At 45.2% G+C, this 26,205-nt stretch overlaps 1 protein-coding gene across 1 annotated transcript in view; it reads left to right on the top strand.

The window, feature by feature from the left end:
- LOC147674083 (transcription initiation factor TFIID subunit 4B-like) overlaps nt 1–26,205 on the top strand; it is a 1,347,443-nt gene that overhangs the window by 1,048,429 nt on the left and 272,809 nt on the right. Inside the window, exon 14 of the mRNA XM_086945146.1 lies at nt 8,675–8,797. Coding sequence (XP_086801272.1) covers nt 8,675–8,797 — 123 coding nt within the window. The remainder of the gene's footprint in view (nt 1–8,674; nt 8,798–26,205) is intronic.

Here is a 26,205-nt window from a genome sequence, read left to right as displayed (position 1 = left end):
GGGGCAGTGTTATGCTGCAGCATAGAACACCTTCAACCACCAGCGTCCAGCCTCCCTTTGAGCTCTTTCTTACTTGATAGCGCAGTACCGAGTGAGCTTTGCCTTTGCCCAGAGAAGTATTTCTCGCACCTCATGCTTTTGACTGTTTGGTGTATTATTGCACCTTCTATAGAATGCTTGCTGTGCAGCGCTGCAGGGACTACCTTGAATAGCAAAATTATACTTAATCCTCTCACACATCATCTTTTGTCATTAATGCATTTGATTTTAAAAAAAATGGTTTTTGGAGTGAAGCGCAGGGTCGGATTGGGATCACAATTTGGCCCGGGCACTGACAAAAAAAGTGGCCCACATTCAAGGGGCGTGGCCCACATTCAAGGGGCGTGCCCTGCCATGAAACACCATTTGGTTACACACGTCAATGTCCTTGAATATTAGATGTAAATACATTAAGAATTTGGACAAGTATGGTGGTGCACTGTCCAGTGACCAGCTGAAAGAGGGCACCAAAGAGCAGAAATTGGATTATAAATTCAAATCTGTTCCGAACAGGGGCCCAAATATATGTTTGGGCCAGGGCCCCCAAAATTCTTAAGTTGTTTGGCACAGACAAGGAATGAAAGTGAGAGAATACTGTTCTTGCACAGGACACAGGGCCAAGGTGACAATGGCGTCATGCTAAGCAACTAAAAAAACAGCAAGGCCCCTTTCTGCCACAAAATTATTCGAGCCCTCGAGGGAAGGAGCACCTAATAAGCAGGAAGCCCCTGCTATTACTAACCTACTCAGCCCTCCCCAGACCTTCAGCTCAGAAGCACATGAACAGCAGTAAGGCCCCTGCAATTAGTAAATTAATCAGCCCTCCAGGCCTCAGGGCAATGTCCTGGCAGGTGAGCACAAAACACAGCTACTGGGTCATTGATGGTAGCCAGTGGGAGGCTGAGGTGAAGATGGTGCAAGTTGCAAAGATCACCTGGCCCCCACAGCGAGAAGCATTCTTCCTCGCCCACTATGCCCTGAATGTGAAGGGCTGTGGGCAAGGTGTTAAAACTAACACTGTTCATGTGCTACGTGGGCCCCACGGGGGCCGAGGTGAAAATGGCTCAAAGGCCTGCGCAACACCTGGCCCCCAGGGAGGCCGATTTTTTCAAACAATCACCCCCTCCCCAGCCACCCTCAGCGTGATTGCTTTGCAGGGCAGGGGGTGACTGCGGCTGCACAGTGAAGTTGTATTCATTACTCTCTCTCTGTCTCCGTGCCCTCTGTGGGCCGTTTTTTTTTTCCTCCCCTTTCCTAGTCCACAGAGAGCACGGAGATAGAGACCGAGAAATGAAAGCAGCTTCACTGTGCGGCTGGGAAAGGGGAGAAAAAAAAACGGCCCACAGAGGGCACGGAGACACCGGTCCTTCGGCCGATGCCCGAATGCCCGCATTGCCAATCCGCCCCTGGTGAAAGTTAGGAATGCCATTTTGCGTGCTGGAGTGTTCCGTAAACACTGTTTAAGAAGCAATAGCAATGCCAGGAAGTCTGGCTTTAATATGCCAACGGAGGCATGCACAAATACTGGGTGCATACTTTCTCACATTAAAGCCTGGCTTTGCCAATGCTTATTTTAAAATGTGTGTAAGTCTCTTGCCTCAGTTTTTTTTTTTTTTTTTTTTTGAAAACCTTTATTGTGCATGAATAAAAGAACAAATACGGGCCTACAACCGCCAGGCCGGCCACGATACTTTGTCAGCACAGGTGCAAGCATTACAGTTCCCCAGCAGCAACAGGTAAAATATCAACAATCAATGACCTTTACATTGAGAAGAATCACGTCGCCGGGGAGGAGGAGAAATGAAGGTTAATTTTTAAAGTTTTTTATGTGTTTTCATCATAAGATAAATCAGTGAAGAATAAGAACTAAGAAGATTCGAGTCCGCACAATAGCTTCACGACATGGGCAAGCGGCGTTATATCTGAAAACAACATTGGAAGTTAACACCACGGGCAATATGGCGGTGCAAAACAAACGGCGAGTCTTCATCCAGCATTTACGCACCCCATTCAGCGCCGCCCCCTCCCTGCCAACCCCAAACCCGGACCAGAATCGAACCAGATTAAGAAAGCGCAGAAAACAGAAAAAAATAAGGCCCATAGAAACTAATAAGAATACTAAATTAACCCCCCACCCTGCACCAATGTGGAGGCTACGGCCTACCCCCCCCCCCCCAACAGAGTGCCTGTCGCCCTTTAAAGAACCCGAAATATAGACAAGAAGAAGAAGAAAGAGGAGAATGAGAAGAGGAAGAAAGAATAACCTTAACACTTGTAATATAGGGAGTGAGAAAAGAATAATCTAATCTAAGCTCCCAAAAAGAAGAAGGTGGGGAGGAGCCCACTCGGTATCAGGTCACCCGGAGTCCCCGGCCATCAACAACTTCCACACCATATATATCTGCCGTCCCGAAACCGCCAGTACAATAACAATTAGCAATATTAATGCAGTTGGAAGAAATCATCTCGCGATGTGTGCCCATGACATATATAAACAGTTCCAACCCCATCCCCGCCAGCCCGCAAAGCAGTAGCGACAAAAAAACAGCCTAGCCCTGATCCGATCGCGGATGTAGCCCTGTGCGTACTCCCCCATGAAAGCCCATCCCCCGGTGCACAAAAGGACAGTATGGCCGCTTAGGAGAAGGAGGCAAAGCAGGAGCACAAAATGGCCGCCGACAATCGTTATAAAGTCCTTTGTCCACCTTATATAGTTCCATCAGGGCATATGGAAAATAAAGGTTCCGCAGGGGAATTGGCAAAGGCCACAATAAAGAAGCCAACGAGGGGGCCAGAAGCTGCGCGGCCGGATCCGTAGTCTGGTGCGATGTTGCAGGCAACAATGAGTCAGGCTCCGAAGGAGGGGGAAACAATGTATCAGACGCGGGGTTGAAGGGCAGTCGGCCGTCGGCGCCAATAGAGTCTGCAGCAGGCACAGAGTCACCATAGTCACAAATAAACACTGTATCACCACAAATCGGTAAAGGCAGATCCACACCTTGCTGGAAGCAGACGTTGCGCTCGCGACACACATCAGACATCATTTTATCAAATTGCTCACCCAGTGCTTGGAGGCCATTGCGCATCTCCGAGTGGAAGTCACGCAGGGCGGCCACAATGGATCCACAAGATGGTGGAGGCTGCAACCCCTTCGTATCAATTACCCGAACCGGTGCTTGCAAGCTGGTGCACAACGCAGGCAGGGTGAAACAGTCTACGGGCAGGGATGGGTGAACTCCCCCAAGCCACGAGTAATCAAACGGGGCCAAGGTGCCAATAGTACGGTATAGTAGCCGGGGTGGATGTAGCACGATCAAGCACCACTCCAGGACTCCGATGCCACCAGGGTCGAAAGCAGTCGAGCGTCCGTCCCTTAGAGCCGCTTCGCATCAGGCTGGACGCCGGGAGAAGGAGCCGGCAGCCTATGTTGAGCCGGATTGCTGAGCACCTCACGCCGCACCCCTCCAACTCAGAACAGGGAATCCGCTCCCTCGGGGCTTCCCCACTCAGCCATCACGTTCCAGGCACAGCTTGCGGTAGACCTCGGCATTCAGTGTGGTAATGACCGCGTCTCGGGAAAGGCACCGCATCCAAGTCCTCGGCGCTACGCGGCTGGTCCGGCCATTACTGAGCCTCCAAGATCCGGTGACGAGCGGCAGCGCAGGCGAGGGTCTAGGGCGGGGGACATCATCACGATTATCTCCGGCATCCGGGCAGGCTGAAATGTCGGGGAAGCACCGAAATAATCAGCGCATCATCACACACGTTCCGCCGCCGGGATCAGTCAGGATGGACAGCAGGATACCGTTGCGGAGCTCAAGGGCTGGTGGAGCCGGGTGACTACACGTCTGCTCCGGTCGCCATCTTGGCTCCTCCCCCCCTCTTGCCTCAGTTTTAATAACAAATGTAAGACATAATGTTCAAACCCTGCAGTGCCCACCGTGCAAAAGTTCCCAGGATCTTCAAGCTCACATTTCTACACCTTCATTCCTCCTTTCAATATTAGCAGCTCTGCATTTTGGCACAGAAGGTTTTAGCCGAATCCCCATAATGTACAATTGCTCTAGTCTAGGGATAAACTCTGCCCACTCTGGTATTTCTGCCAATGTTGCGTTTTCCTTGTGTCTGAACGTATGAGTGGCCAAAGATGTTTTTGTTTTTCTGTGCTGTCTGTGAGATCCCCCGGCAAACTAATAAAGGGACACTTCCTTCTTTAGATGTTCTGGAGACTTTATGAAGCACCAACACAAGCAATACTGAATGAAGAATAAATATGTAAGGTCCTAACAATTTCTAAAATATGAAATATTTATCTTCCAATTACTGTAATGGAAGATAAACGAAGTGACTAGTGTAGAAAAAGCAATTTAACCATTTCTAATGAATATCAGTGAGAACAACTGTTAACATAGGCTCCTAGGGAAACTGATGCAATTGTATGATTGAAAATAAAATTTGTGAAAGATGTATATCTCTGCACCGAATTGCACATTGTGAGAAAACATTGGTGGGTGGGCTGAGTGAGCAAAGATACTTTGAGACTCTTTTTTGGAGCAAAAAATGGCACCAGCAGATTGTGTCCTAGGCATCACCCCATAAGCATGCCACAATTCTAGATAAGGTGTTCGGTCACCTGTGTTGAAGAAGAAAACCAAAGGTCAAAAAGATCAAGGCGCTGAAAATTGGCATCCCCTGCAGGAAGTGTTTGCTCTGCTCTTCCCTGATTGACAGAAGTTTAGTTCTTTTCTAATAATGTGAAAAGGTTACCACAGTGGCCTCTCACATTGGCTTAAGCCTAGCTTAGCTTTACACTGCTTTCCATTATAATACTGTGATACCCTCACCTTGATTTTTTTTTTGTTTAAATTAGTTTATTGGGTTTTTGTTTGCATTCTACAACCAACATGGCAGTGATTATACAGTACAGTAATGCATGACCATAGGTACAGTGTTCCAGAGAAAGCGCTCAGTAGTCTACCCCATTTGGTGGTCCCGTGTCCTTCGACCACACCTAACAGTGTGATCCAGTAGCATTTACCCCATGATCCTGTACAGGGTCGGTTGTTCAACCCTGAGAAGAGTGAAGACTGTCCGTGGTGTCTGCTATTCTTGGCAAGCTAGTGACCTCGTGGTGTAGCAACTGTTATTTGGTCGTCGCAGGTAGCACCAACAGAGTCGGCGCAATCCATAGCTGCATGTGTTGTCGTGACGTCGTCATCTATAGGTCTTCCCAATGAACCAGTGGTAGGGGGGGATACCCCCTCCAAACTAAACTTTATAACTCTCTCAAAAACTTAGGGGCAAACTTGGTGGGGTGGGGGGAGAGCGGGGGGCGAGTTGCTGCGCCGGGGTGTAGTGTCGGCGCTCCTGGGGCATATGGTATAATAGCGTGCGGGGAGTTAAAGGCGCGCGTCAAGTCGCAAGGGTTGCAGGGCGCAGCTTCTGGCGATGTTCGGGTAGTGTCTGTGGCTGTGTCAGTGAGGCACGGAGGCTGGTGTGGCTATTTGTGTCTGAGTCTACGAGGCCATAGGTGACTCTGGGGGGCGTGATACCCTCAACTTGATGACGTTGATGATTCAAGCATGTGAATCTATGAAAGATGGCAATACGGGGGTGATCGCAATATATAGTTTAGTAATCTATTGCCTGGGCCGCCTCTATTTGCCTTTTGTACTCCGTTTTATATTTTTTGCTGTGAAACTTGAACGCTAGTTGAGAGAGTCAAGAAGTGAAAATAGGATAAAGTTACCTTTGTGTTGATTGATGATCTCAGTTAGGTTCTGTCCCATTGTAGAAATGGTCCATACAATCCTCGAGCTTTGGATGAAAACGGCTCCTTGTTTCATGTAAGGAAAAGAAGTGTTGAGGCTGAGAGTTGAGGAAAGAAGTGGCTGTGAGGCCAGAACTGTATTACACTACTAACGATCATTGGCAAAGCCAGTAGATTTGGCTTAAATGTACTATTGCACAGAAACTGCTTTTCTGCATGCCTCTCTTTTCATGTTTTAGCACATTAAACCCAAACCTATTGGCTTTACCGGTACTTGCTTGCTAATATTTCTAAACTTTAGGAAGGAGTAATAAGTTAGCTTTTGCAGCGTGATGCAGTAGAATACTTTTTACTTGCCTTCTATTCTCCCCCTTTTCAGAGCCCTCCCCACAGGAGTGCCCCTACTCTTTAATATACCATATACCTTCGTCCAGCAAGATTAATTGCCATCATACAAATCAGTTCAACAGTGAAAGAAGTGAAAATAAAAGATACAGTTAACTGTTAATCAACTGAGATCAGCGTACTGATAGGCTAAATGAACAATTACCCTATTTGTACTGAATTTCGTCACCATAATGGTAACGTTAATAAAGTTGCATAATCAAGATTTGTGCAGCAGAAATAAATGTGAACATTTTTTGCTGAAATTGTGTTAAATGAGGAAATTACGGCTCTGCTCTCCTGTCCCGCTATAATGAAGGCTCCCTTGCTCTCCAATCCTTGTTTTACATAAAAACAAGAGTTGGACAAAATTAAGGTTCCCATACTATTTGACCTTAACTTCACTAAGCGGCCAGGAAACCTTCATTATAGTCGTGCTATTTGTATCTGTGCGAAATGAAGATTGGATGGCAAGGTACCCTTCTTTATAGTTCTTCATAAAGCAAGGCAATTATTATTGACAAGGCAATTATTAATGATTATCTGAATTCAATTTTGTTTTCACATACAAACTGAGGTATAACTGCAGTCAGGTCCATGAACTTCCGTGTGTTCATATTCTAGCACTCATACCTTAAGTCTTTGTTTCTTAAGGCTGAGATGGAGTAGAAAGTAATTTACCTCTCACTTGAAAGTAAGAACTTACCTCCCTGGAGAGATGCAAGTATGCGGCGTTCACAAAGGAACAATAAACCCATGATTGAATATCAAGGACGGAACTTTTTTCTTTCTTTCTCGGAACTGTTGTACCTGAACCTGGAGTAACGGATTCTCAAAAAACAATTCCTAAGTGTGGTTGCATCCTGAATGAAAGTGCTTTCTATATATGTAACAAGAGTCTCTTATTCTTCGGGTACCAAGTAGTTGAGGAGACACTTCAAGAGAAAGAGCTACCCAACTCTTTCAGCCTCCACTAGAACCAGGAATTTCCAATGATTCTCTCCCGACCACCCACCCTAATTTGTATCATCTCTGCAAGTCTAATAGTGACAGGAAGACCTTCTTTCATCACCATATATTTACAAATGTTTTGGTGTCTCTACGTTGAAATTAAAGATGTATACATTGGCACCCACGGTAATGGTACTAATTTTATAGCCATCAGAAGTATGAAAGACTGAGTGAACCCCTCAGGAATCAAACGTGTTACCAGGAGGTCAAACACAGATTGCTGATGTGAATATATTAGTCCGCTGAGCCACCAATCCAGCACTTAAAACAAAGTTCACCCTTCCCCCCCAGTAAAGGGGACAGGGAAACCTATCTCTGTAACCTCATGGTAAAGAGTTAAGCGCGTGAAACTCTGACCCATTGTCGATCTTTCTAAGTTAAAGAAGATCTTTCCCTTGTTCTCCTATGTCTTCATTTCTCCTGATGGGGCTCACATGGAGACTTACTGCATCCATGAGCCAAATGTTGACATTATGATGGGAGCACTAGGAGTTACCAGTGGCGGCCAGCACGGATTGGCGGGGGAGTGGCATTTAAAAAAAACATACTTTATCAACAGCGTTGTGATTCAGAGACTGGGGGCCTGGGCATATTCTCCACCCAAGCTGTGATGCAGCCTGCGTGGAGAACATACAAAGTGCTCAAGGCTGTTCCAAACATACATGCGCACTTGAAGTGGGCAAACAACTCCTCCTCTGTCCTGCTCGGCTAGCAGGGCAGTCCGGCCGCCCCGGCTGCAAAGCAGCAGGAACAAATAAAATGATAATAACATTGAGTTATTATCATTTTATTTTTCCTTTAGTTACATTGCTCAAAAGCAGAGGGGCAATGGTCCTCCACCTTAGCAGGAGAGCTACCCCTTGGAGTTACAAGCCATGATAAGTTTCCCTGGCTTCACCACCCCAGCCTCAACAGTTTTTTGATCAGAACAAGATTTGATAACCAGGTAGGATAGTCGTCTAGCCTTGAAATAGCTTTTGGGGAGCAAATATAAACATCTCTTCTCAGCCAGTGACCTGGCAAAAGTTTTTATAATTGAGTTAGCCAGTTCATTAAGCTTGCAAACGCTGATGGAAATTTTTATTTTTCAGCATTTCCGGTTTAATATTTAATTTAAATATTTATACTTGAACCAAACTGTCAACATTGTGTTTAACTAGTCCTCATTGAGGAAAGGGAAGGAAGGGTGCAGAAAGGAACTACACTCATCAAATAACAAGTAAATATTACTTTTTCATTTTATATTTTGAATTGCTGATCATTCCAAATTTTGCATTAAATGATGGTTACAGTGAACCTTGTAATTTCAAAAGTAGAATTTGAACGTTAAAGTTTCTTTACGAAATTTAACCGCAGTATTTGTTAGTTACCCTTGTGTTTTGGACGGGTGTAATAATGTCTTTTTTGTTGTTGAGGCTCCTCTTAATAATGAATGGCTTGATTTTGAACCAAATGTTTTTCCCCCCACAGATGCAACAACTAGAACTGGAACAGATAAGGCAAAGAGATGCAAATCGAACTGCATTGGATGCAATCGGCCCTCGAAGGAAGCGAAGACTAGATCCACCTGGGCATGTTGCTGGAAATGCGGAGGTAAAATATTCTTACCAAGTGCAAGGGAACTGCGGTATTCGTGCCAGTGCTTTAAAGAACAATTGTTTTCATTTCTTCCAGTTGACTGGGTCCAGAGAGTAGTAATAATGATTGTTCGGATTAGCTCCGTGCTAATTTGCTTTAAGGTGGATTCTTGTTTAATGGCTTAAGGCCCTAAATTCACTATAGATAAGCGTGAAAAGAACTCATAACATATCGGACAAGGCTGAGCCGAGTCAGTGGTTCGCTTCCTCAGCCATCACACCCAAAGACTTCCTGCTCAAGCACCTCCCACACGCTGCCAGGATTCATTGTGGATTGCTTAAAGGTGGGTCCATTTGCACTTTTGGTAGGATAAAAATGTACAGCTTGCCTTCAAATAAAACAAAAACAAACTTGTGAAAAATTAAAAGTATACTTGCATGCCCACGGTGCACGCCACTCTTGTCAGTAATCTAGGATTCCGATGGATACTTTAGGACACAGATGCCTCGCAGTTAGAATATCCTGAGGCACCAGACGGGACCAGAAGAATTTCAACAGCAGTGCTCCTGCTCACACGCAGGTGGCTTTGTACAGCTCCACATTGACTGCACCTTTGCAGATGTGACAGAACAGAGCCACAATGATGTGCTGACATCAGTTCTTTTCTTTCCACACCTCCTAACGCGGATCCGTCTGACTAAAGATTTGTAGACAGTACTAGGGAATAGTATCCCCTCTGAAACCAACAGGTTTCAGACCATGTTGAGACTGCTAGGAGCAGATGTCTGTCACGGATGCGTATGAGGTGTGCCTTTGGTGCTTGGACTTTACTCACAACTCTTTTTCATGCAACATGCCTGCTCATATGCACCCTAAGGCAATCCGGAACTGGGAGGCAAAGCTTTATATCGCCGAACTCGAGATCGTAGGCAAAACTACCGTCTCACTCAAGCTCCAATTTGTGGGACCGAACTCTGTACAAGTTAGGAGGCTGTTCTGTCAAACAATCCACTTCATGTTTAAAGTTTTCTGGTAAGTCAAAGTTGAAATCTAAATGAAACTATAAAAAGACAAAGCTGATCTTGGCTCCCATCCCAGCTCGATGGAGAAGGCACATTTAACTGATCACGATGCACCCCAAGTTTCCCAGGCTTTTGTCAACCCTGCAGCACACAACAGCCTTCAGTTGGGCCCGGTTGCGCATCTATGGTGTGATTCTGCCCCCCTCTGACATGCTTTCGGGTCCATGGAGCCGCAGGGGCTTCCAGTCTGATTACTGACAAAGAGCTCTCTCCAGATGCCTTCTGTACCCATGGGACCTGCTGCTGGGTCCACACAGACTCCAGTACAGACATCCATGCTGTCCCTAAGATCTACACTGGTTTTCACAGGACCAGCACTAGTATTAAATCCGCTGGAACTGATGCTTTTGCCAGTCCTCAAACCAAAGTCGACCCCAGTTGAACTGTTATCATGGTACGAGATGAAGAAAGCACAACCAGTCACCTTGCAGCTTGACTCTTAACCCAGTGCCTCCACTGTGACACAGCTACTGGCAGAGCCTCCATTCTCTTTTTGGCTCCTACCCTGTACAAGCTACATGAAGGGTTCCCCAGCACACTGATGCTGATGATGATGATGAGGAGGAGGGTGATGATTTCCTTCCCATCGCTGTACTGATGGTGCAGTATACTTGAATTTACAAAATGCAAGTGGTAAGAGACCTCACCTGAAATGTAGCTTGACTAGCCACATGAGCCACCGATGTAAAACAGTGTTGCTTTCTGTTGTCATCTTGAAGGCGGCTGAGGTGCTGCATCTGCAGCTGCTCTTCATTAAGAAAAAAAGCTAACTTCTAACAAAAACCATCCAACCAGGGCTGACATCGTCGGAGCACTCGCAGCTAATTCCCTCACTGACACCTTGATGGCTACATGGTCCTAGCCTTGTTCTTGCCTTCCTTTTAGTCAGCCAATAGGTCTGTTACATTGACCGGCCCCTCGCGAACTAGATGGTGTGCTTAAAGTACCCTACACCGCAGAGCCTTATTGGCAAGAGATTATTTTTGTCCACTAGCCTGACCCGCAGGTCCTTAAATGCAGTCTGCTTTGTGGGAAGCTATTCAAATGCCCTGTACAATATGGAGAATGAGATTTTGTTAGCTGTTCCAGAGTACCTCAGAGCTTTTCTTGCCAAGACAAAACATGATGGATGGGATACAGTGAAATGCCTGATCTGGGTGGGTCTGATTGCCTTGGTAGTGCTGTTAACACGTGCCGTGCTTAGGAGACATGTCTGAATGAGGTCACCTGGATTTTCTGGTAATGTACAGGCATCCCAAATGGATATGCCCTTTGATGAGTACAGTCTATTGATGCCCTTGGGCTTAGTCTGCGCTTAATAAATTGCACATTCATTCATTCAGTCTCTGGGTGGAAAAAGCAGGATCAGCACTTGAAAGAGAGATGAGCCTCTGCATGCTCTTTATGTTTACTGATGCTGATAAAACCGTTTTCTCACCAATTTAGGAAATACAGACGCTGTTCTAATGGCTGGCCTGTAGGCTACATCAGTCTTCCCGACCAGTAGTACAAAAGTGCACCTATTGCTTTTATGGTTAAAAACATAACACTGTAAGTAAGGTTAACACTCTTCCACTTTCCCCTTCTCCGCTGTAGCGGCTAAAAAGCTTTAGTTTCTCCTCAAAAGCTCATGGCAGACTAATGGGAAGCAGGATTCGGCATGAGTCAAACAAATGGGTCTTGCAGAATATTCAAAGGTTCCACACTCTACTTTTAATTTCCTACTTGCTTTATCTTCTTTTCATTCCAGAACAAATTTCGGAGGAGAACTACACAACCCCAATGCAGGAGTTAAATCTTTTACTCTCCAAGGGTGGCGTTAACCAGTTACTTGTAATGCAAGTGATGCTATTCGTTCTATTTCCTTGCCCTGGAAAAGCACTAGGGCGACCTCCACCTGTTCAATGCCTTTGTTTGGAAGGACAAATTCAAAATGCTCATGAAAGTCTAGGATCCTCTGTGTTCTGGAACTAGGTTGGCCATGCAGGATGCATATTTGTGTATATCCTTTCGGTAGTCCCACAGGCAATACCTGCGTTTCAAGGTTGCCCAGGAACACTTCAATTTTCCGTACTTTCCTTCAAACTTACCTTGGCCCCGCCGGTGTTTCTAAATGTGATGGCAGTAGTTGTATCCCAACTTCTGATGTCGGGACTTCACATATTCCTCTAACAGAAGAACTAGCTGCTAAACGCAGGCTTGCCACAGTCTGTTGTATACCACCTGCGTGTGATTGCTGAGCTCCTGACATTACTGGTGTTCACCATCAACAAGCTGACAATACACCTATGTCCCATACCCAGCAAGGGTGCTAGTCTCACCCCCTATGGGATTTGGTGCTTAAGTCCTCTCCTCCCAATGGTCCCTGAAGATCTTCGCCTTTCCCTTGCCCAGGCCATAGAAGACGGTCAAGACGCTGTCAAGTTTACAATGAATTGTGTCATGGACAACACAGATTCCAGCAGGCAGGCCATTGGCAATGGTGCTACCATTCGATGCCACGCTTGACTGAGGTCCACTGTTTTTATGTCGAACCTAGTGGAAGCGCGCATGCACTGCTCCCTCTGCGAGGCATACTGTAATAGAGTATGCTGTGGAAGCTCCGCCCACTCTACTCTCATATTTGTACTTAGCTTGTGTCAATGTCCTTGGTAAACGCTGGCTTCCGATTCATTATGAGGCTTGTTAGTCCCGCCTTGGTACCACCTTGTCTCCATTTGTTACGGCCCATAAGGACTGGACCTTTAAAATCGCTTGTTACACGGCATGCTTTATGTAGTGGGTGAGCACTATTTAGTTTATTGACAATGGTGGCTGCTTTTTTTTTTGTTGTATGTGCATGCTGAGCTAGGCGCCGGCTTTAGGGACACCGCGCTCAGTTTACATTTTATTTTTAAAGGTCTGAAGTTGTGTCGACGCCCGCTTCAGGTTTTTTCACTTATTCTGAGCACTGTGCCCTCTTAAGAGACCCTGCGGTTGGTTGCACTCTGTGGTCTGTTGCGCTCAATTTATTTTTTTGACTTATTCATAGCACAATGCCCGCTTCAGGAACACCGTGCTCTTTTTGTGTTTTTATTTTATTTATTTAACTGTAATTCAGAGCGCAGCACCCACTTCAGGGACACCTTGCTCTTTCTTTTTTAAACTTTTACAATGCCAGAGTTGAAAAACACACAATTGCGAGACCTATAGCATTGTAAATTGTTTTTTCAGGTGATGTCCAGGCATCCTTCATTGACATGCTATTCAACAGGACTTGTCTGTTTGGGGACTATTTGATAGTAAACACTGTGCTTGAGCAGTTCAAGGAGAGGAGGGCTTTGGCACACTTCCAGGGCTTATCTTCCCCACCTCCCCAATCGCCTCAGCACTACCACTCCTTTTGAGACTTTGGCAGAGGCAACTTTTTCCGTCAGCGAATCTAATCTCCACAAGGCACCCAGCAATTCTGCGGTTGAGGCCCTGCTGCCCACTGCTCCCATGGTCCAGGTCAACAGCTGCCCAGTCCACTCCCAAGCAGCCTTGTCTGTAGACCCCTTTAGTGTACCGTTAGCGTAGCACAGCCACTTGGTGGAAGGCAGGGTTTAACAATTCATGACATGTTAGTAGGCCATGCTGTACCCTTCTGTTGCACACCACCGCACCATCCACCATCCCGACAGTGGCTTATGGAGGACCATCTCTTTATTTTGTGTCAGGAAGTGATGCCCTGTTGGCCAAATGAGCTATTGAGAAAGTACTCACGCCAGTAGTAGGGCATGGTTGTTATTCCTGCTACTTTCTTGCCTGTAAAGTACTGAGGCGGTTTTCCTGTTTTAGACATGCACCCCTCAACACCTTTCTCCAGATGGCAAAATTAAAAATGGTCACACTGGCCCGGGTCTTGTCAGCCCTCCACCCTGAAGACTAGATGGTAGCATTGACATCTATTTTCATATACCCATTCTGCAGTGCCATCAACGCAACCTGCAGTACGTGGTAGGAAAGGAGCGTTTGTGCTCCCCTTTTGTCTCACCAGTGCACCTTAGGTGTTCACAACATTGTTGGTGAGAGCACACCTTCAGAGGTCAGGGGTGCCAGTCATTCCCTCCCTCAAAGACTAGTTATTTAAGGCATCCTCACTTCAGGCAGTCGTCAACCATCTCCAGCAAAACTCATGTCATCTTTGGGATTCACTATTAATGTGCCAAAGTTACATCTGACTCCTTCTCAGATATTACCTTTCATCAGAGCCAATCTGGACACTCAGTTTCATGACTTCCCCTGGGAAAGAGAGTCCAGGACATTAAGGCTATGATAGAGATTTTTCAGCCACACTGCTGGATTTCAACGAGGTTGACTCTGAAGCTGGTGGGTCTGATGGCTTTCTTCATCCGGCTGGTGAAGCACGCCAGGTAGCATATGTGGGCACTGCAGTGGATTGTGAAGTCTCATTAGACCCAACATCAAGGGGATCTCTCTGACCTTATCTAGATTTCAGAGATTGTGAAACATCTGCAGTGGTAGTTACTAGACCACAATTGAGTCAGTGACAGACCCTTCTCCATTCCGCACCTAGAGCGGACAGTGGTGACTGATGCATCGCTTCTGGATTTGGGTGGGGTGGCTAACGGGGGGACTTGGAGATCAGAGGCCTCTGGCAGAGTCCAGTATCCATGTCAGTCTTCTGGAGCTGAGGGCCATCGGTTTAGCGTTGAAAGCTTACTGCCATTCATTAAAGTAAGGCTGGTACAGGTGCTCACAGACAATACCACGCCATGTGGTACTGCATCAAACAAGGCAGGGTGGGCTCACTGACATTGTTCCAGGATGCCCTGCTCCTCTGGAAATGACTGGACCACCAAGGAATTTTCCTTGTGTTGAACCACCTTGCAGGATCGTTGGATACTAGGATGGATAATCTCAGCCATCAGCACCTATCAGATAAGGAAGGGCGAATGGGGAGAACTGTGACTTGATCTGTTTGCCACCGCAGAGAATGCGAAATGTCGGCGCCTCAGCATATTGGAGCTTTCAAGGCGCCTCTTGTCCGAAGCCACGTTCCGCCTAGGGTGGATCTCGGGAACTGTATTCCTGTCAGCTGAAACCACCTTCTCAGATCAGGACCGAGGTGCCCCAAGTCATCCTAGTGGGCCTAGATTGGGCATGGAGAGTATGTACTCCTGATCTTGAACATCTGTCCTCCTATCAGACTGCAGCTACGGAAGGATTTGCTGTTGCAGCAGCAGGGCAAGGTTGTGCACCTGTGCCTTTGCAAACTCCACCTTCATGCTTGAAGATTGAGCGGTAACAGCTGAATCCCTTCGACCTTTCTTCGACGGTGGTTGATGTCATCTTGGCAGCCAGGCATCCCTGGACAACACCTGCTGTTGGGACAAATTTGTCGCTTGGTGCAGTACTCAGCAGATAGACCCCTTCCAGGCAAAGTTATCTGAAACGTTATTTGTTTTGCCCCTGGCGGGTAAGGTTTTGCTCACGATACAGTTAAAGTACTTCAGTCCTTTAGACTTTTTTGCGGTTGCCGGACCAGCCCTCATTGTTTAAATCTGCAGTTAAGTGCTTTTTGAAAGGTTTACGACATTTGGTTCCTTCCTCTCTCTCCAAGTGCAGTGTGTGATTGAGCTTCAGGCTCTCTGTGTAAACCTGCCATACACATTGCATAAACATTGCAGTTATGTTTTATTGCAGTTTTTAAAAAAGTGACACAATGTATTATTGCCAAACATACGTGTTGGTAAGGCCTGCCTGACGAGAATAGTATAAGTATCGACGATGACTATTAGAATTGATGGGGGGGGGGCAGGGGGGGTTTGAATAATATTTGGATTCCCTCCCATTTTGACACCTCCCAGCTAGGATATAAATGGCAAAAGTTGTTAATGATGGCCCATTACAGAACAGGCTAATGCCGCTCATTTTTTCAGTTGAGGGTCCCACCAGTTTGAAGACCCCTGCGGTAGGACTGCTTGCTCAATCTAACAAGGCCAAAGCTGCTGCCACTGCTTTGTCGCACGGAGCCCCTGTCATGTACGTTCGCTTAGGTGGCCATTTGGGCGTCCCTCTATATGTTCATGAATCATGTTGTCGGGATAATCAGGTTCTCCCAGAGAGGCATTTTGTCAGCTCGGTCCTGCAGGACGTTTTGGTTTGAGTCCATCCACAGACCCATCTCCATATAGGTACTGCTGTGGTATCTATTCAGGAGATGAGGAATTAGGTCGCACTGACTGTAGCGAGCACCTGGCGGTTTCCCGGTGGGCCAGAAGGGTGGGGGCTGGGTTTGTTACTGGGGGCTTGCTTCATTCAGAAGAACAAGTTACTTTAATTTGGTAACGCTCTTTCTGGTAGAGACTCTTATCTAATCTAGAATTCCTCAGCGACCCTCAAAATCCCTTTCTGTGGTTGGACTTTATACATTAATAAGATTGCAAGTCTAGGAATCTGCACTCTGGTCACACCAATTTTATTTTGATGCTTTTCTTCTGTGGGTGCAAACACTCATAAAAAAATGTCAGCCCGGCGATGTGACGCCTAAATCGGTTCCCAATGTCATTTCTGGAGCGGACAGCATCTGTGCGGAACTGCATGCACCACCTACTGGTGTGCAGAGTTACTGCTGAAAAGCTTCCAGATCAAGTCTGACACTTGAAGAATATTCAAATTATATGGAATCTGTGGCTAGAATAGTGTCTCTGTAAGAAAGTATGTTACCCAAATAAGTAATGTGTTCTTTCATACCTGGCAGATATCAAAACTGTCCACTCTGGGAGAAAGGAGGAGCTGGAGTTTCTTAGCTACATCTTACTACTGTTGGTCCCATTTGCTTGCTTGCCAGCTGTATCCATGGAGTTTCGTTCTTTCACATTTTATATCTTCCCCCTCCTACCACAAGATTTCTCTTAGCCTAAGACGTATAGCACATATCTGCATGATTGGTGAATTCTATTGTCCTAATGTATTATCCTCCAGGTCTCTCACTACTGCGATCATCGCAAACAGGTGGTTAATTCTCATGTGCAAGCTGTTCCCATGTCGAAAATTTTTTATATATTTTTAAAATCTTGGTGAAAGTTCCGCCAAGATACCAACAGTCATGCAGCTGCAGCTTTCCATTCTGCAAGTTTTTTACTTGCTGCATTGTCATTACCAAAATGTATTCCTAGTCTTAATCATGTAGCATCTCATGCTAGTTGAAATCTCCACCCAGGTTAATTTCCTCATGATCCTTTATAACAGGAGTCTCAAAACCTCTATCAAGTAGGGATCTTGACCTGTACTTTGTGTGTATATGGTAGCTAGTGTTATTCTCACCCTCTTCATGTCAACTCTAGCCAGGACACATCTCCCCAGTTGGTCCCTTTTTGATTCCAGCCAGACTGCTGCTGTGTGCTTGCTGGCCAAGAAAGCTGCCCTGTGTGATTTACCAAAGACCCCAAGGCATTGAAATGAGTGGGATAAGTTCTGTGCTAAAGGCTATTTGCTTTTTCCTACACAAATGCGTTTTGTTTATAAAAAAAGATATCTGTCCCTATGGAGTGTAGATGTTGCCACAGTTTAGTGCTGTTTACTGGAGAATCCTACATTCAACAATACTATCTTTACCATTTGATGCCTGTCCTCTAGCTTTCACATTTTCTTGTGTTTTAGAGGACCTAATGTGTCTACTAATGCCTTTTTCCTACTCAATACAATCTATAGAAAACATTTAAGGATACTTGTAAAACTAGAAAGTTTAAGTGCAGGAAACAAGACTTAAAACCTCGTCAACCCCTCCTCTTGACCCTAAGGATTCATGTCAGGCAATTAGGATATGGAGCAAATATTTTGTCAAACCTCCCGTTTAATTGTAATTGCATTTATATAGTGCTTACTACCCCAAACAAGGCATCAAAGTGCTTTTCGGCAAGTAGCACTCCACTCCGGAACCCAAAAAGGATTAGTGGTGAATTAGTATAGGGAAATATGAAACTAATTTGAGTGGTGGACGTGTGAGTCTGTTAGTTGGATTGAAAAGGATAGTGGAAGGATAGAAGAGGGAAGGGTCTTTTTGGAGATCATAGCAGTAGGAGGTGGTTTGGGATGAGTAAATGAGAGATGGAGGGAGGAAGAGTCTAGAAGTGAATTAGGGAGAAAGAGGAGGTATTGGATTCATCTAGGAGGTATACATGAGGGAAGGGTTTAGAAATGCTTGTTTGGGAGATCTGAATAGTAAAAGAGGTTTGAGATGATGCAAGGAGCACTATAGGAGGGAGGTGTCTAGAAAGGGTTATTTTGGGGGTCATAGTAGTAGAATGGGGTTTGGAATGAGTTAGAGAGTGAAGATAGAGGATATGCTATTTCTTTGGCTCTTCCACCCCTTCTTTTAGTTCATGATTGTTCCTTCCACTGTGATATTCTTGTGCTATTATTGATCTCCAGGAAGGAATATATGACGTTTTTCCGCATACAAATACCCCACATACCATCACTCCGCAAAAATGATCCCGCAAATACTATCACTCCGCAAATTAACACAACGCCAACTTTTACAACGAATATGCCTTTACCACACATGCCTTTACAACTCAATGGCATGCATGTTAAAGGTATACTCATTGTAAAAGTTTAAAAGGTAAGTAAGAGTACCCTGAAAAAATCACTTACCTACACTACCCTACACTACATAAACACGACCCTAAAACCTAAAACACTACACTACACATACACTACCCTACACTACATAAACACGAACCTAAAACACTACACTGCACATACACTACCCTAATCCCTTAAAAATTAACGCCCACCCTTGGCCCATTCCCCCTTACCTCTCTCTCCTCGTTGTTTCTCTCTTTTTCTACTCGTATTTTCTCACTGCTTCTGCTTCCTACATCATGTCCTCTCTCTGTCAGGGGCGGTGCACGTCGATGTGAGGAAACGGAAAAGCCTGATTCCTCACAACGACGTGGATCACCCAAATTCTTTTTTTTTACTTCGTATGTGCATTTACCATACGTACCTTTACAACGATTTTCATTGTAAAGGCATTCTTGATAAATGCACATGCGATGTAAAATAAATGCGGAGTAATGGTATGCGGGGTAGGTGACAATGCGGAGAAAAAGTATGCAGAGTCAAAGTCTGCGTGATAAAAAAATCGTTATAAAGGATATTTACCCCAGGAAGACATGTCTCTCCATTGATTCTACTCCTTGTCTTATGAAGGGTACTTAATACTCTTTTTTTAATTTTATTTAATTTATTTTTTTTAATATTTTTCGAAATGCAGCAAAAAAACATTCCATATATTCAAAGAAGTTCATTACAGCGCTAGCCCCACTACGACACCAATCTATACAACCAGGTTATAATCATAAACAGTAGGGTATCTGTTACTGTTCACTGGTATATCCAATACTATTTTACATGTTTCAAATAAAGAAAAGAAAAATAAGAAAGAAAGAAAGAAAGATGGGGAAAAACAGAAAGGAAAAAAAAGGAAAAGAATTTCAATTTTCCTGAGAAAAAGGATAAAAGAAAAATTAATAGGGCTTTACTATATTTAATCAATCTACAAACAAGCATTTTCAATGCAATGGTTTCGCCTTTGGAAAAGTTTCAGCTATTGGCATTGTTAATGACCAAATTTTTATTTATGTGTTGGTTTTGAAAACAGATAAATAAATGGCATTGTCACTTACATTGTTATTAGCGTAATCTTTGCAGTCTCTAGAACTCTATAGCACTCCCTAGTTACTCTATACTCCCTAGCACTGTGCACTCCATAGCACTCCGCACCTCTTAGCATTGTGCACTCCCTAGCACTCTCTAGTCATTTCCTAGCACTCCTTAGTCACTCCCTAGCACTCTGCACTCCCTAGTATTCTGAACTCTGTAGCACTCTGCACTCTCTAGTCACTCTGCACTCTCTAGTCACTCTGTACTCTCTAGTCCCTCTGTACTCTCTAGTCACTCTGTACTCTCTAGTCACTCTGTACTCTCTATACACTCTGTACTCTCTAGTCACTCTGCACTCTCTAGTCACTCTGCACTCTCTAGTCACTCTGCACCGTGTGACAGCAACTATGCACGTGCACCAACGCTCCCCTCTAGATACCGATCGGCGAGCATGCACACCACCGTGTGACAGCAACTGACTGTGCGTGTGCACCCACATTCACCTCTAGATAGGGATTGGTGTGCATGCACACTATCTTGTGACAGCATCCACACGTGTGCATAGGGCCAACAATTGATACCAAAGGGCGTACATTCACACGACCATGTGACACACCGTCACTGAATATTGAGCAGCACACATATGACACAGATCCGCACGTGCGTGTACACTTGCTCTCACCTCAAGACACCAGGGAGTGTATTCGCAAAATTATGTTATGTGTGTTTGTAAAGTGCAGTATCACCCGCGAGCATATCTTGGTGCTGAAAAAGTCTGACAAATTATCGTACTTGCGCCATGTATCTGTACAGTCACCTCTATAGATGACGTATGTGTCTGCGTGGTGGTAGGAATGCATACAAAAACACACGGCGAACGTGTCTGCGCACAAGCACAAATATTGTTATAGATACACGTTGAGAAATGTACTTATGCCTGGTTAAGTGGTCTGCACCTGTAGGACATAAATATGTACCGAAACGTGCACAGAAACTGCCCCATAATCTTTGCACTTACATACCTAGATAATGGCGTGTGCCCTACAGATACAGTACCTGTACATGTCTGCAGAGGCAGCTGTTGCTATATACTGAGGGCTGTACATACATCCCAGGACAGTCTGCGCACAGACATACACCGTATCACAGTATTTTCAGGCATGCAGATATGCAAATGGACACGATAGAACCTGCGCACGTGAAAAAGACACGTGGCTTGACCTGCACACGTGTTCACACACGGCTTTAAATGCGATCCGATGTATGCAAATACACATGACTATATCTACCAACGTGCACGTACATATCAAGGGAGAACATGCCGGGGCATTTATAGGACTTGTTTAAGTGCAAACATGTTTGTATCTCTAGGCTTTCTGTGAAAACACACACACCATTCGATAGCTGCGCATATCACCACACATATACGACAGGCACAGCTTATGTTCAAATGCAGTCTTATACTTATGTGCCCTCTGCATCACAAATACATCCGCAGGTAAAAATAACTCCTAACTTTCCAAGTCTAAATTTCACGTTTCAGTTGATTTTAACAATAACATATATTATTCCCAGTATGAGCAACCTTCCTGTATTTTTTTTTATCTACCACAGTGTATGTGATGTGTACAAATCAGATACCAGCGTGCCATATTCATGTCAACGCATATACTGGAAATACACAAAAGCATTTTTGAATAAGCGAAAATTAGGAAAAGGGGTTAAACTGCTCACTCCAGCGATCGGGCATCCAAATGAACACGTATTCCTAGCTTTCCGGGGCACGTTTCCGTTGATAAATATTTTAGACAAAATGAAAATGCTCCAAATTCCCCCCGTTTTATTTTTAAAGGACGCTCACCCCAGGGGGAGGCCGATTTCACCCATGCCAAATAAAACAAACCAGGAAATAGCCAATTCGGGTTCGGATTCGTCCTCAAAGTCTGCACTGGACAGGGGTATTTTTGGCGCCAGTTGCTAGCGCCTCGGTTCGCGACACTCTAACATATATTTACACACGCATTTTGACAATACACGGACAGGCACAGACAGCGGGAGAGGGCGGGAAAGGAACGGACAGCGGGAGGGGGGGGAAGGAACGGACAGCGGGAGGGGGGGGCGGGAAAGGAACGGACAGCGGGAGGGGGGGGCGGGAAAGGAACGGACAGCGGGAGGGGGGGCGGGAAAGGAATGGCCAGCGGGAGGGGGGAGGGAAAGGCACTCACCTGGACTTCCTCGGGCGGCGGGCGGCCGCGGAATAACTAAATGAAACCTCGACGAGCAAAAAAAAAAAAACCCACGGCCGCGATGACGATGCGAAAAGGGTGGAGAGGGAAAAAATTGCAGGAACGCCCACGAATCTGGTCCGGCCATGACGGACAGATCTCTGTTCCAATGGCTAGCCTCCATTTAAGGAGCTAGCCAATGGAATCAGTGGCGGGACTAAGCCCCACACTGTAGGGACATAAGATTTCTCCTCGGCGGAGCTAGGAGCTCCGGCCCCAGGCGAAACCTAACAAGCTATGAAAGCAACTCCCGGTCCTGCCCAAAGTGGCTCCAGAGAAAACACCTGAAGACCGGAAGAAAGTCCAATAAAGCTTTGGGCACCGAAACCAGGACGTCACTGTAAATAAAACAGCAGGGACTTTATAAAGGGACATGGAGAAGCAGGGGCGGAGACGATTTATGGCGTGGACAGAGAAGGCAATTGCCCGGGATCTTTAGACCGCAGAAACATGTTGATCACCATGATAAACCAGTGACTATTAGGGTTACTCACTGGTTGTATTGCACTGATTTGTTTTTTAACCTTGGAAATGAACGGCACCAGAATAAAGTTCCTCAGCGTTCATTATCCAATTTTAACATAGAGCATCTTTTTCTCCTTTCTCCTTTTGATTTTCATAAATTTTCTCTTGCACTGCTCCTCAGTTATCGAGTAACTACCACTCCCTTTACCGCACACTTCCCTTTCCTTGTTGAAGTGGCAACAACTCAGCTTCCTCACCCTGGGAAGGGTTCAAATGATGACAGGGCGGCAAAGGACGATAAACTGATGGATATCTTCCCTCCTAGTGCGATACTCTGTTGTGTGCTGTTCTAACAAATTATTTAACACACACTTAGTCACCCTGACACACTCTATAAAAGACACATTCTTCTTGACCCACAGTTATTTGTGTGTTTAATTGCCCGGGCCCCCACCTTCCAAGGGGCATGAGAGAGGATGTGGCCTAACGGGTAAGAGCAGTCGAGTTTGCGCTATATAACCCCCCCCAATAAAAAGGGCCCCTGGAAAGTGTACTTTATTTATTTTGCTACTGCCTATTCTATTTCTCTCTAAAACCTCTCTTCTTCCCTGCCTACCTAAACCTCTGACCGTCTTTCTACAGCGTGACATCTTAGAGATTTTAGGGGTCCCATGTAAGACATACTTCAACTGTTTGTGTGTGACCCTGTTAACGCTTAACATATAATTTAAGTATTGTTTGGCATCATGTGGGCTTAAGTTAGCAGGATATGGGTGAATACATTCAGAATCTGATTCGTACAAGGGCTCCCCAAATATGTCTTGCCACTCAAATCCTTAAGATGATATTGAGCAGGGCTCCACTCCACGTCATAAATGGATCTATCAGAAATTATTTTCTCAGCAGTAAGTCACAATTTTCAAAAACTGTCATTCCGGCCCATATTCGCAATGTCCAAACACAGATTGATCAATAATTTATTTGCTTTCTTTTAGCAGTTTTACATGGTACAAACTCGGCCCAAGTGCTTGGAGCGCGTCAGGTGAGCTTCAGCACATAAGGTCAGACATGTTTTTCAGAAAAGGGGAGATTAAGTGAGTTGCCCACAATCACAGAATGTTCGTCCGACGCTGGGATTTGAACCCGAGTTCTCCTTCCAAGGTAGACAGCTCTGGCCATTATACCACGTTGATTAGTCAACCTGAAATTTCATCATGGATTGTTGACAAATGACCAATGGAATAAACAGCAATCGTTTTACCTTACAATCAAAGAGTACAACGATTCATTTACGAAGCCAAGCGCGACCGTTAACATTGTGTGACGGTCCTCCATTTTCTTAGTCTACTCTAGCGCAATAGACCTGATTTATGCGGGAGACTCCCGTTTTTAAGCAAAAAATTACTTTCGGTTGGGTCTCTCCCGCCTGAAATTGCATATCCTTTAATCTAAGCCAATTGTAGGAATTTTTATATATTCTACTTTCCCCTTCTAAAATGTTGGCATCACTTCAAGGTCTTTAATAAAATGATTACAAGCCATTTAAACCTGGAACGCTTCATAGTTTGAGGGACGAAATATGTGTTTCATTTTCAACGCATGCTTCATATGTCTTTTTAAACTTTAACACGTTTGTCCATGTTTTAAACATAAAAAGTGCAAATACAGTGCAGTGAAAAATGCAGCAATAGTCCTGACATGCGCTCTCGCGCATTCTGATGCAGCCCGCATGTGTTTATTAACTTCCGAATAAAAACTCACTTCATTTGAAAAGCCTCAGCAGCATAATTTCCTGCGTGAGGCAGAGAGTACGTAACATTTCCTTATCTGCATGGCTCAGGTAATGGGAATAAATTGAGCCTCGGGAACGCGGTTTCCACACAGGCGGGAGCGCAGCTGAACGCGGGGCGCCGGGGTCAGCGCCGTCCATTATGCGTCCTGTGCGCGAGGCCTGCACCTCGGCCCGACGCTTGTTTGCTTAGTGTAGGCTGGGCTGAGCAGTAATTGTGAATCCGCTTTTATCTAGCTGTTCTCCAATGAAGACATGCCCCGTTGCAAATTACAAGCGACAGTGATTGACAACCGCGCGCTGAACTCTGCCTCCAACCCTGACATTATTTTCAGACTGTTCAAGGAAATGCAGAATAAAAAATAAGCATGAAGCACGGCGGACAGCGGGAGGGGGGGGGCGGGAACGGCGCACGGACAGCGGGAGGGGGGGCGGGAACGGCGCATGGACAGCAGGAGGAGGGGCGGGAACGGGCACTCACCTGGACTTCTTCCGGCAGCCGTGGTCGGCATAATGACGAAAACAAACACCAAAAAAAAAAATATGAAACTCCGCCCAATGACGATGCAAAAAGGGTGGAGAGGGAAAACAAATGCAGGAACGCCCACGAATCTGGTCCGGCCATGACGGACAGATCTCTGTTCCAATGGCTAGCCTCCATTTATGGAGCTAGCCAATGGAACAGAGGGTGGGACTAAGCAGTACACTGTAGAGACATAAGATTTCTCCTGGGGGCGGAGCTAGGAGCTCTGTGCCCCAGGCGAAACCTAAAAACAGTCCTATACAGTCTGTACATTTACACCATCTAACCATTTCATTAAAGGTTCCAAATCTCCAGCCCTTTCTTTTGTGCACCTCTACCTTTTTTAGCATACATGGCGCTCTCTAATTTACATGTAGCCAGCAGCCTGGCCTGCCATTGTGCGCACGAAGGAGGGTTGGATCTTTCCAATGTGAAGCCAGACAGATCCTATAGATGGTCATAGCAACAAATATTAAAGCTTCCCCTGCCTTGCTACTGATAGTTTCAAATAGGCCTATCATTATGGTTGTTGGGAGGAGTTGAATATCTAGTGCCAGTACTACTCCTAGAAATTGTTGTACTTCCTTCAATAAAGGTTTTAAATTTGGACATGTTGCAAACATGTGTACCTGGTCTGCAGAGTACTCGAAGCATCTGGGACACATTGTTCCCCTTCCAGTTCCCCATTTTGCTATTTTGTTCGGGGTGATGTAAAGAAAAAATTCAGTCTTATAGAATTGGGCCTGTAACTTAGATGACAACAGGTATTTGTGAGCAAGGTGCAATGCAAGACGAAAAGTGTCTTGACAGGTGTTCAGCTTCAATTTCCATTTTACATGTATTTTCTCAAGATCATCTGGCATTTGGCAATTTAATATTGAGTAGATTCCACCAATCCGGGGCGTTTTAAGTTCCTGTATTTTATCTATAAAATCTAACCTTACAAACCCTGCTAACCCTCCCGTTTTATGTGCTAAGAAATCTTTAACAGCACAATATAAAAAAATCTGATTCTCATTTAAATTATATTGGCCTTTTAACTCCCCAAAGGAACGTACCCCCGCTGGAGTTACCAGGTCCCCCAACTTAGCTATTCCGGCTCTATGCCATTTCTGCAGGTATGAGTTGCCAAAGATTAGTGGCAGGTTTGGGTTACTTTTAATGCGGGTATAATGGTTTAGTCTACCCAATCCAAAAGTTCTTCGTATATTAGTAAAGACCCAGTATGCATTCATTAGAGTCCTAACCTTGACCCGTTGATAGTATCCAAAGTCAAGTTGTCTCCATAGACATCCCCTAATTATTTACCCCAGTAATATTGTATATGGAGATGGTAGTTCTATGGGATCCTGGTCAGGAAATTCATGCAGTAAGGCAGTGCTATACTGTAAGACTGTTGCCCAATAATATAACTTTAGATTTGGTAGTGCCCAGCCCCCTCTGTCTTTGGATAAAGAGAGTCGTTTATACGCTCTCCTTGGCTGTGAATAGGCCCATATGAATTGACAAAAAATATTTTCAAATAAGTGCAGAATGTTATTATTAAACTCTAGGGGAATGGTTCTAAAAAAATTAAGTAATTTAGGGAAAAAAGGTCATTTTTATAATATGCATCGACCTAT

Source organism: Lissotriton vulgaris, chromosome 12 (assembly GCF_964263255.1).
Source record: "Lissotriton vulgaris chromosome 12, aLisVul1.2, whole genome shotgun sequence".
Taxonomy (NCBI): Eukaryota; Metazoa; Chordata; class Amphibia; order Caudata; family Salamandridae; genus Lissotriton; species Lissotriton vulgaris.
This window is presented reverse-complemented; position numbering and strand designations above follow the sequence as displayed.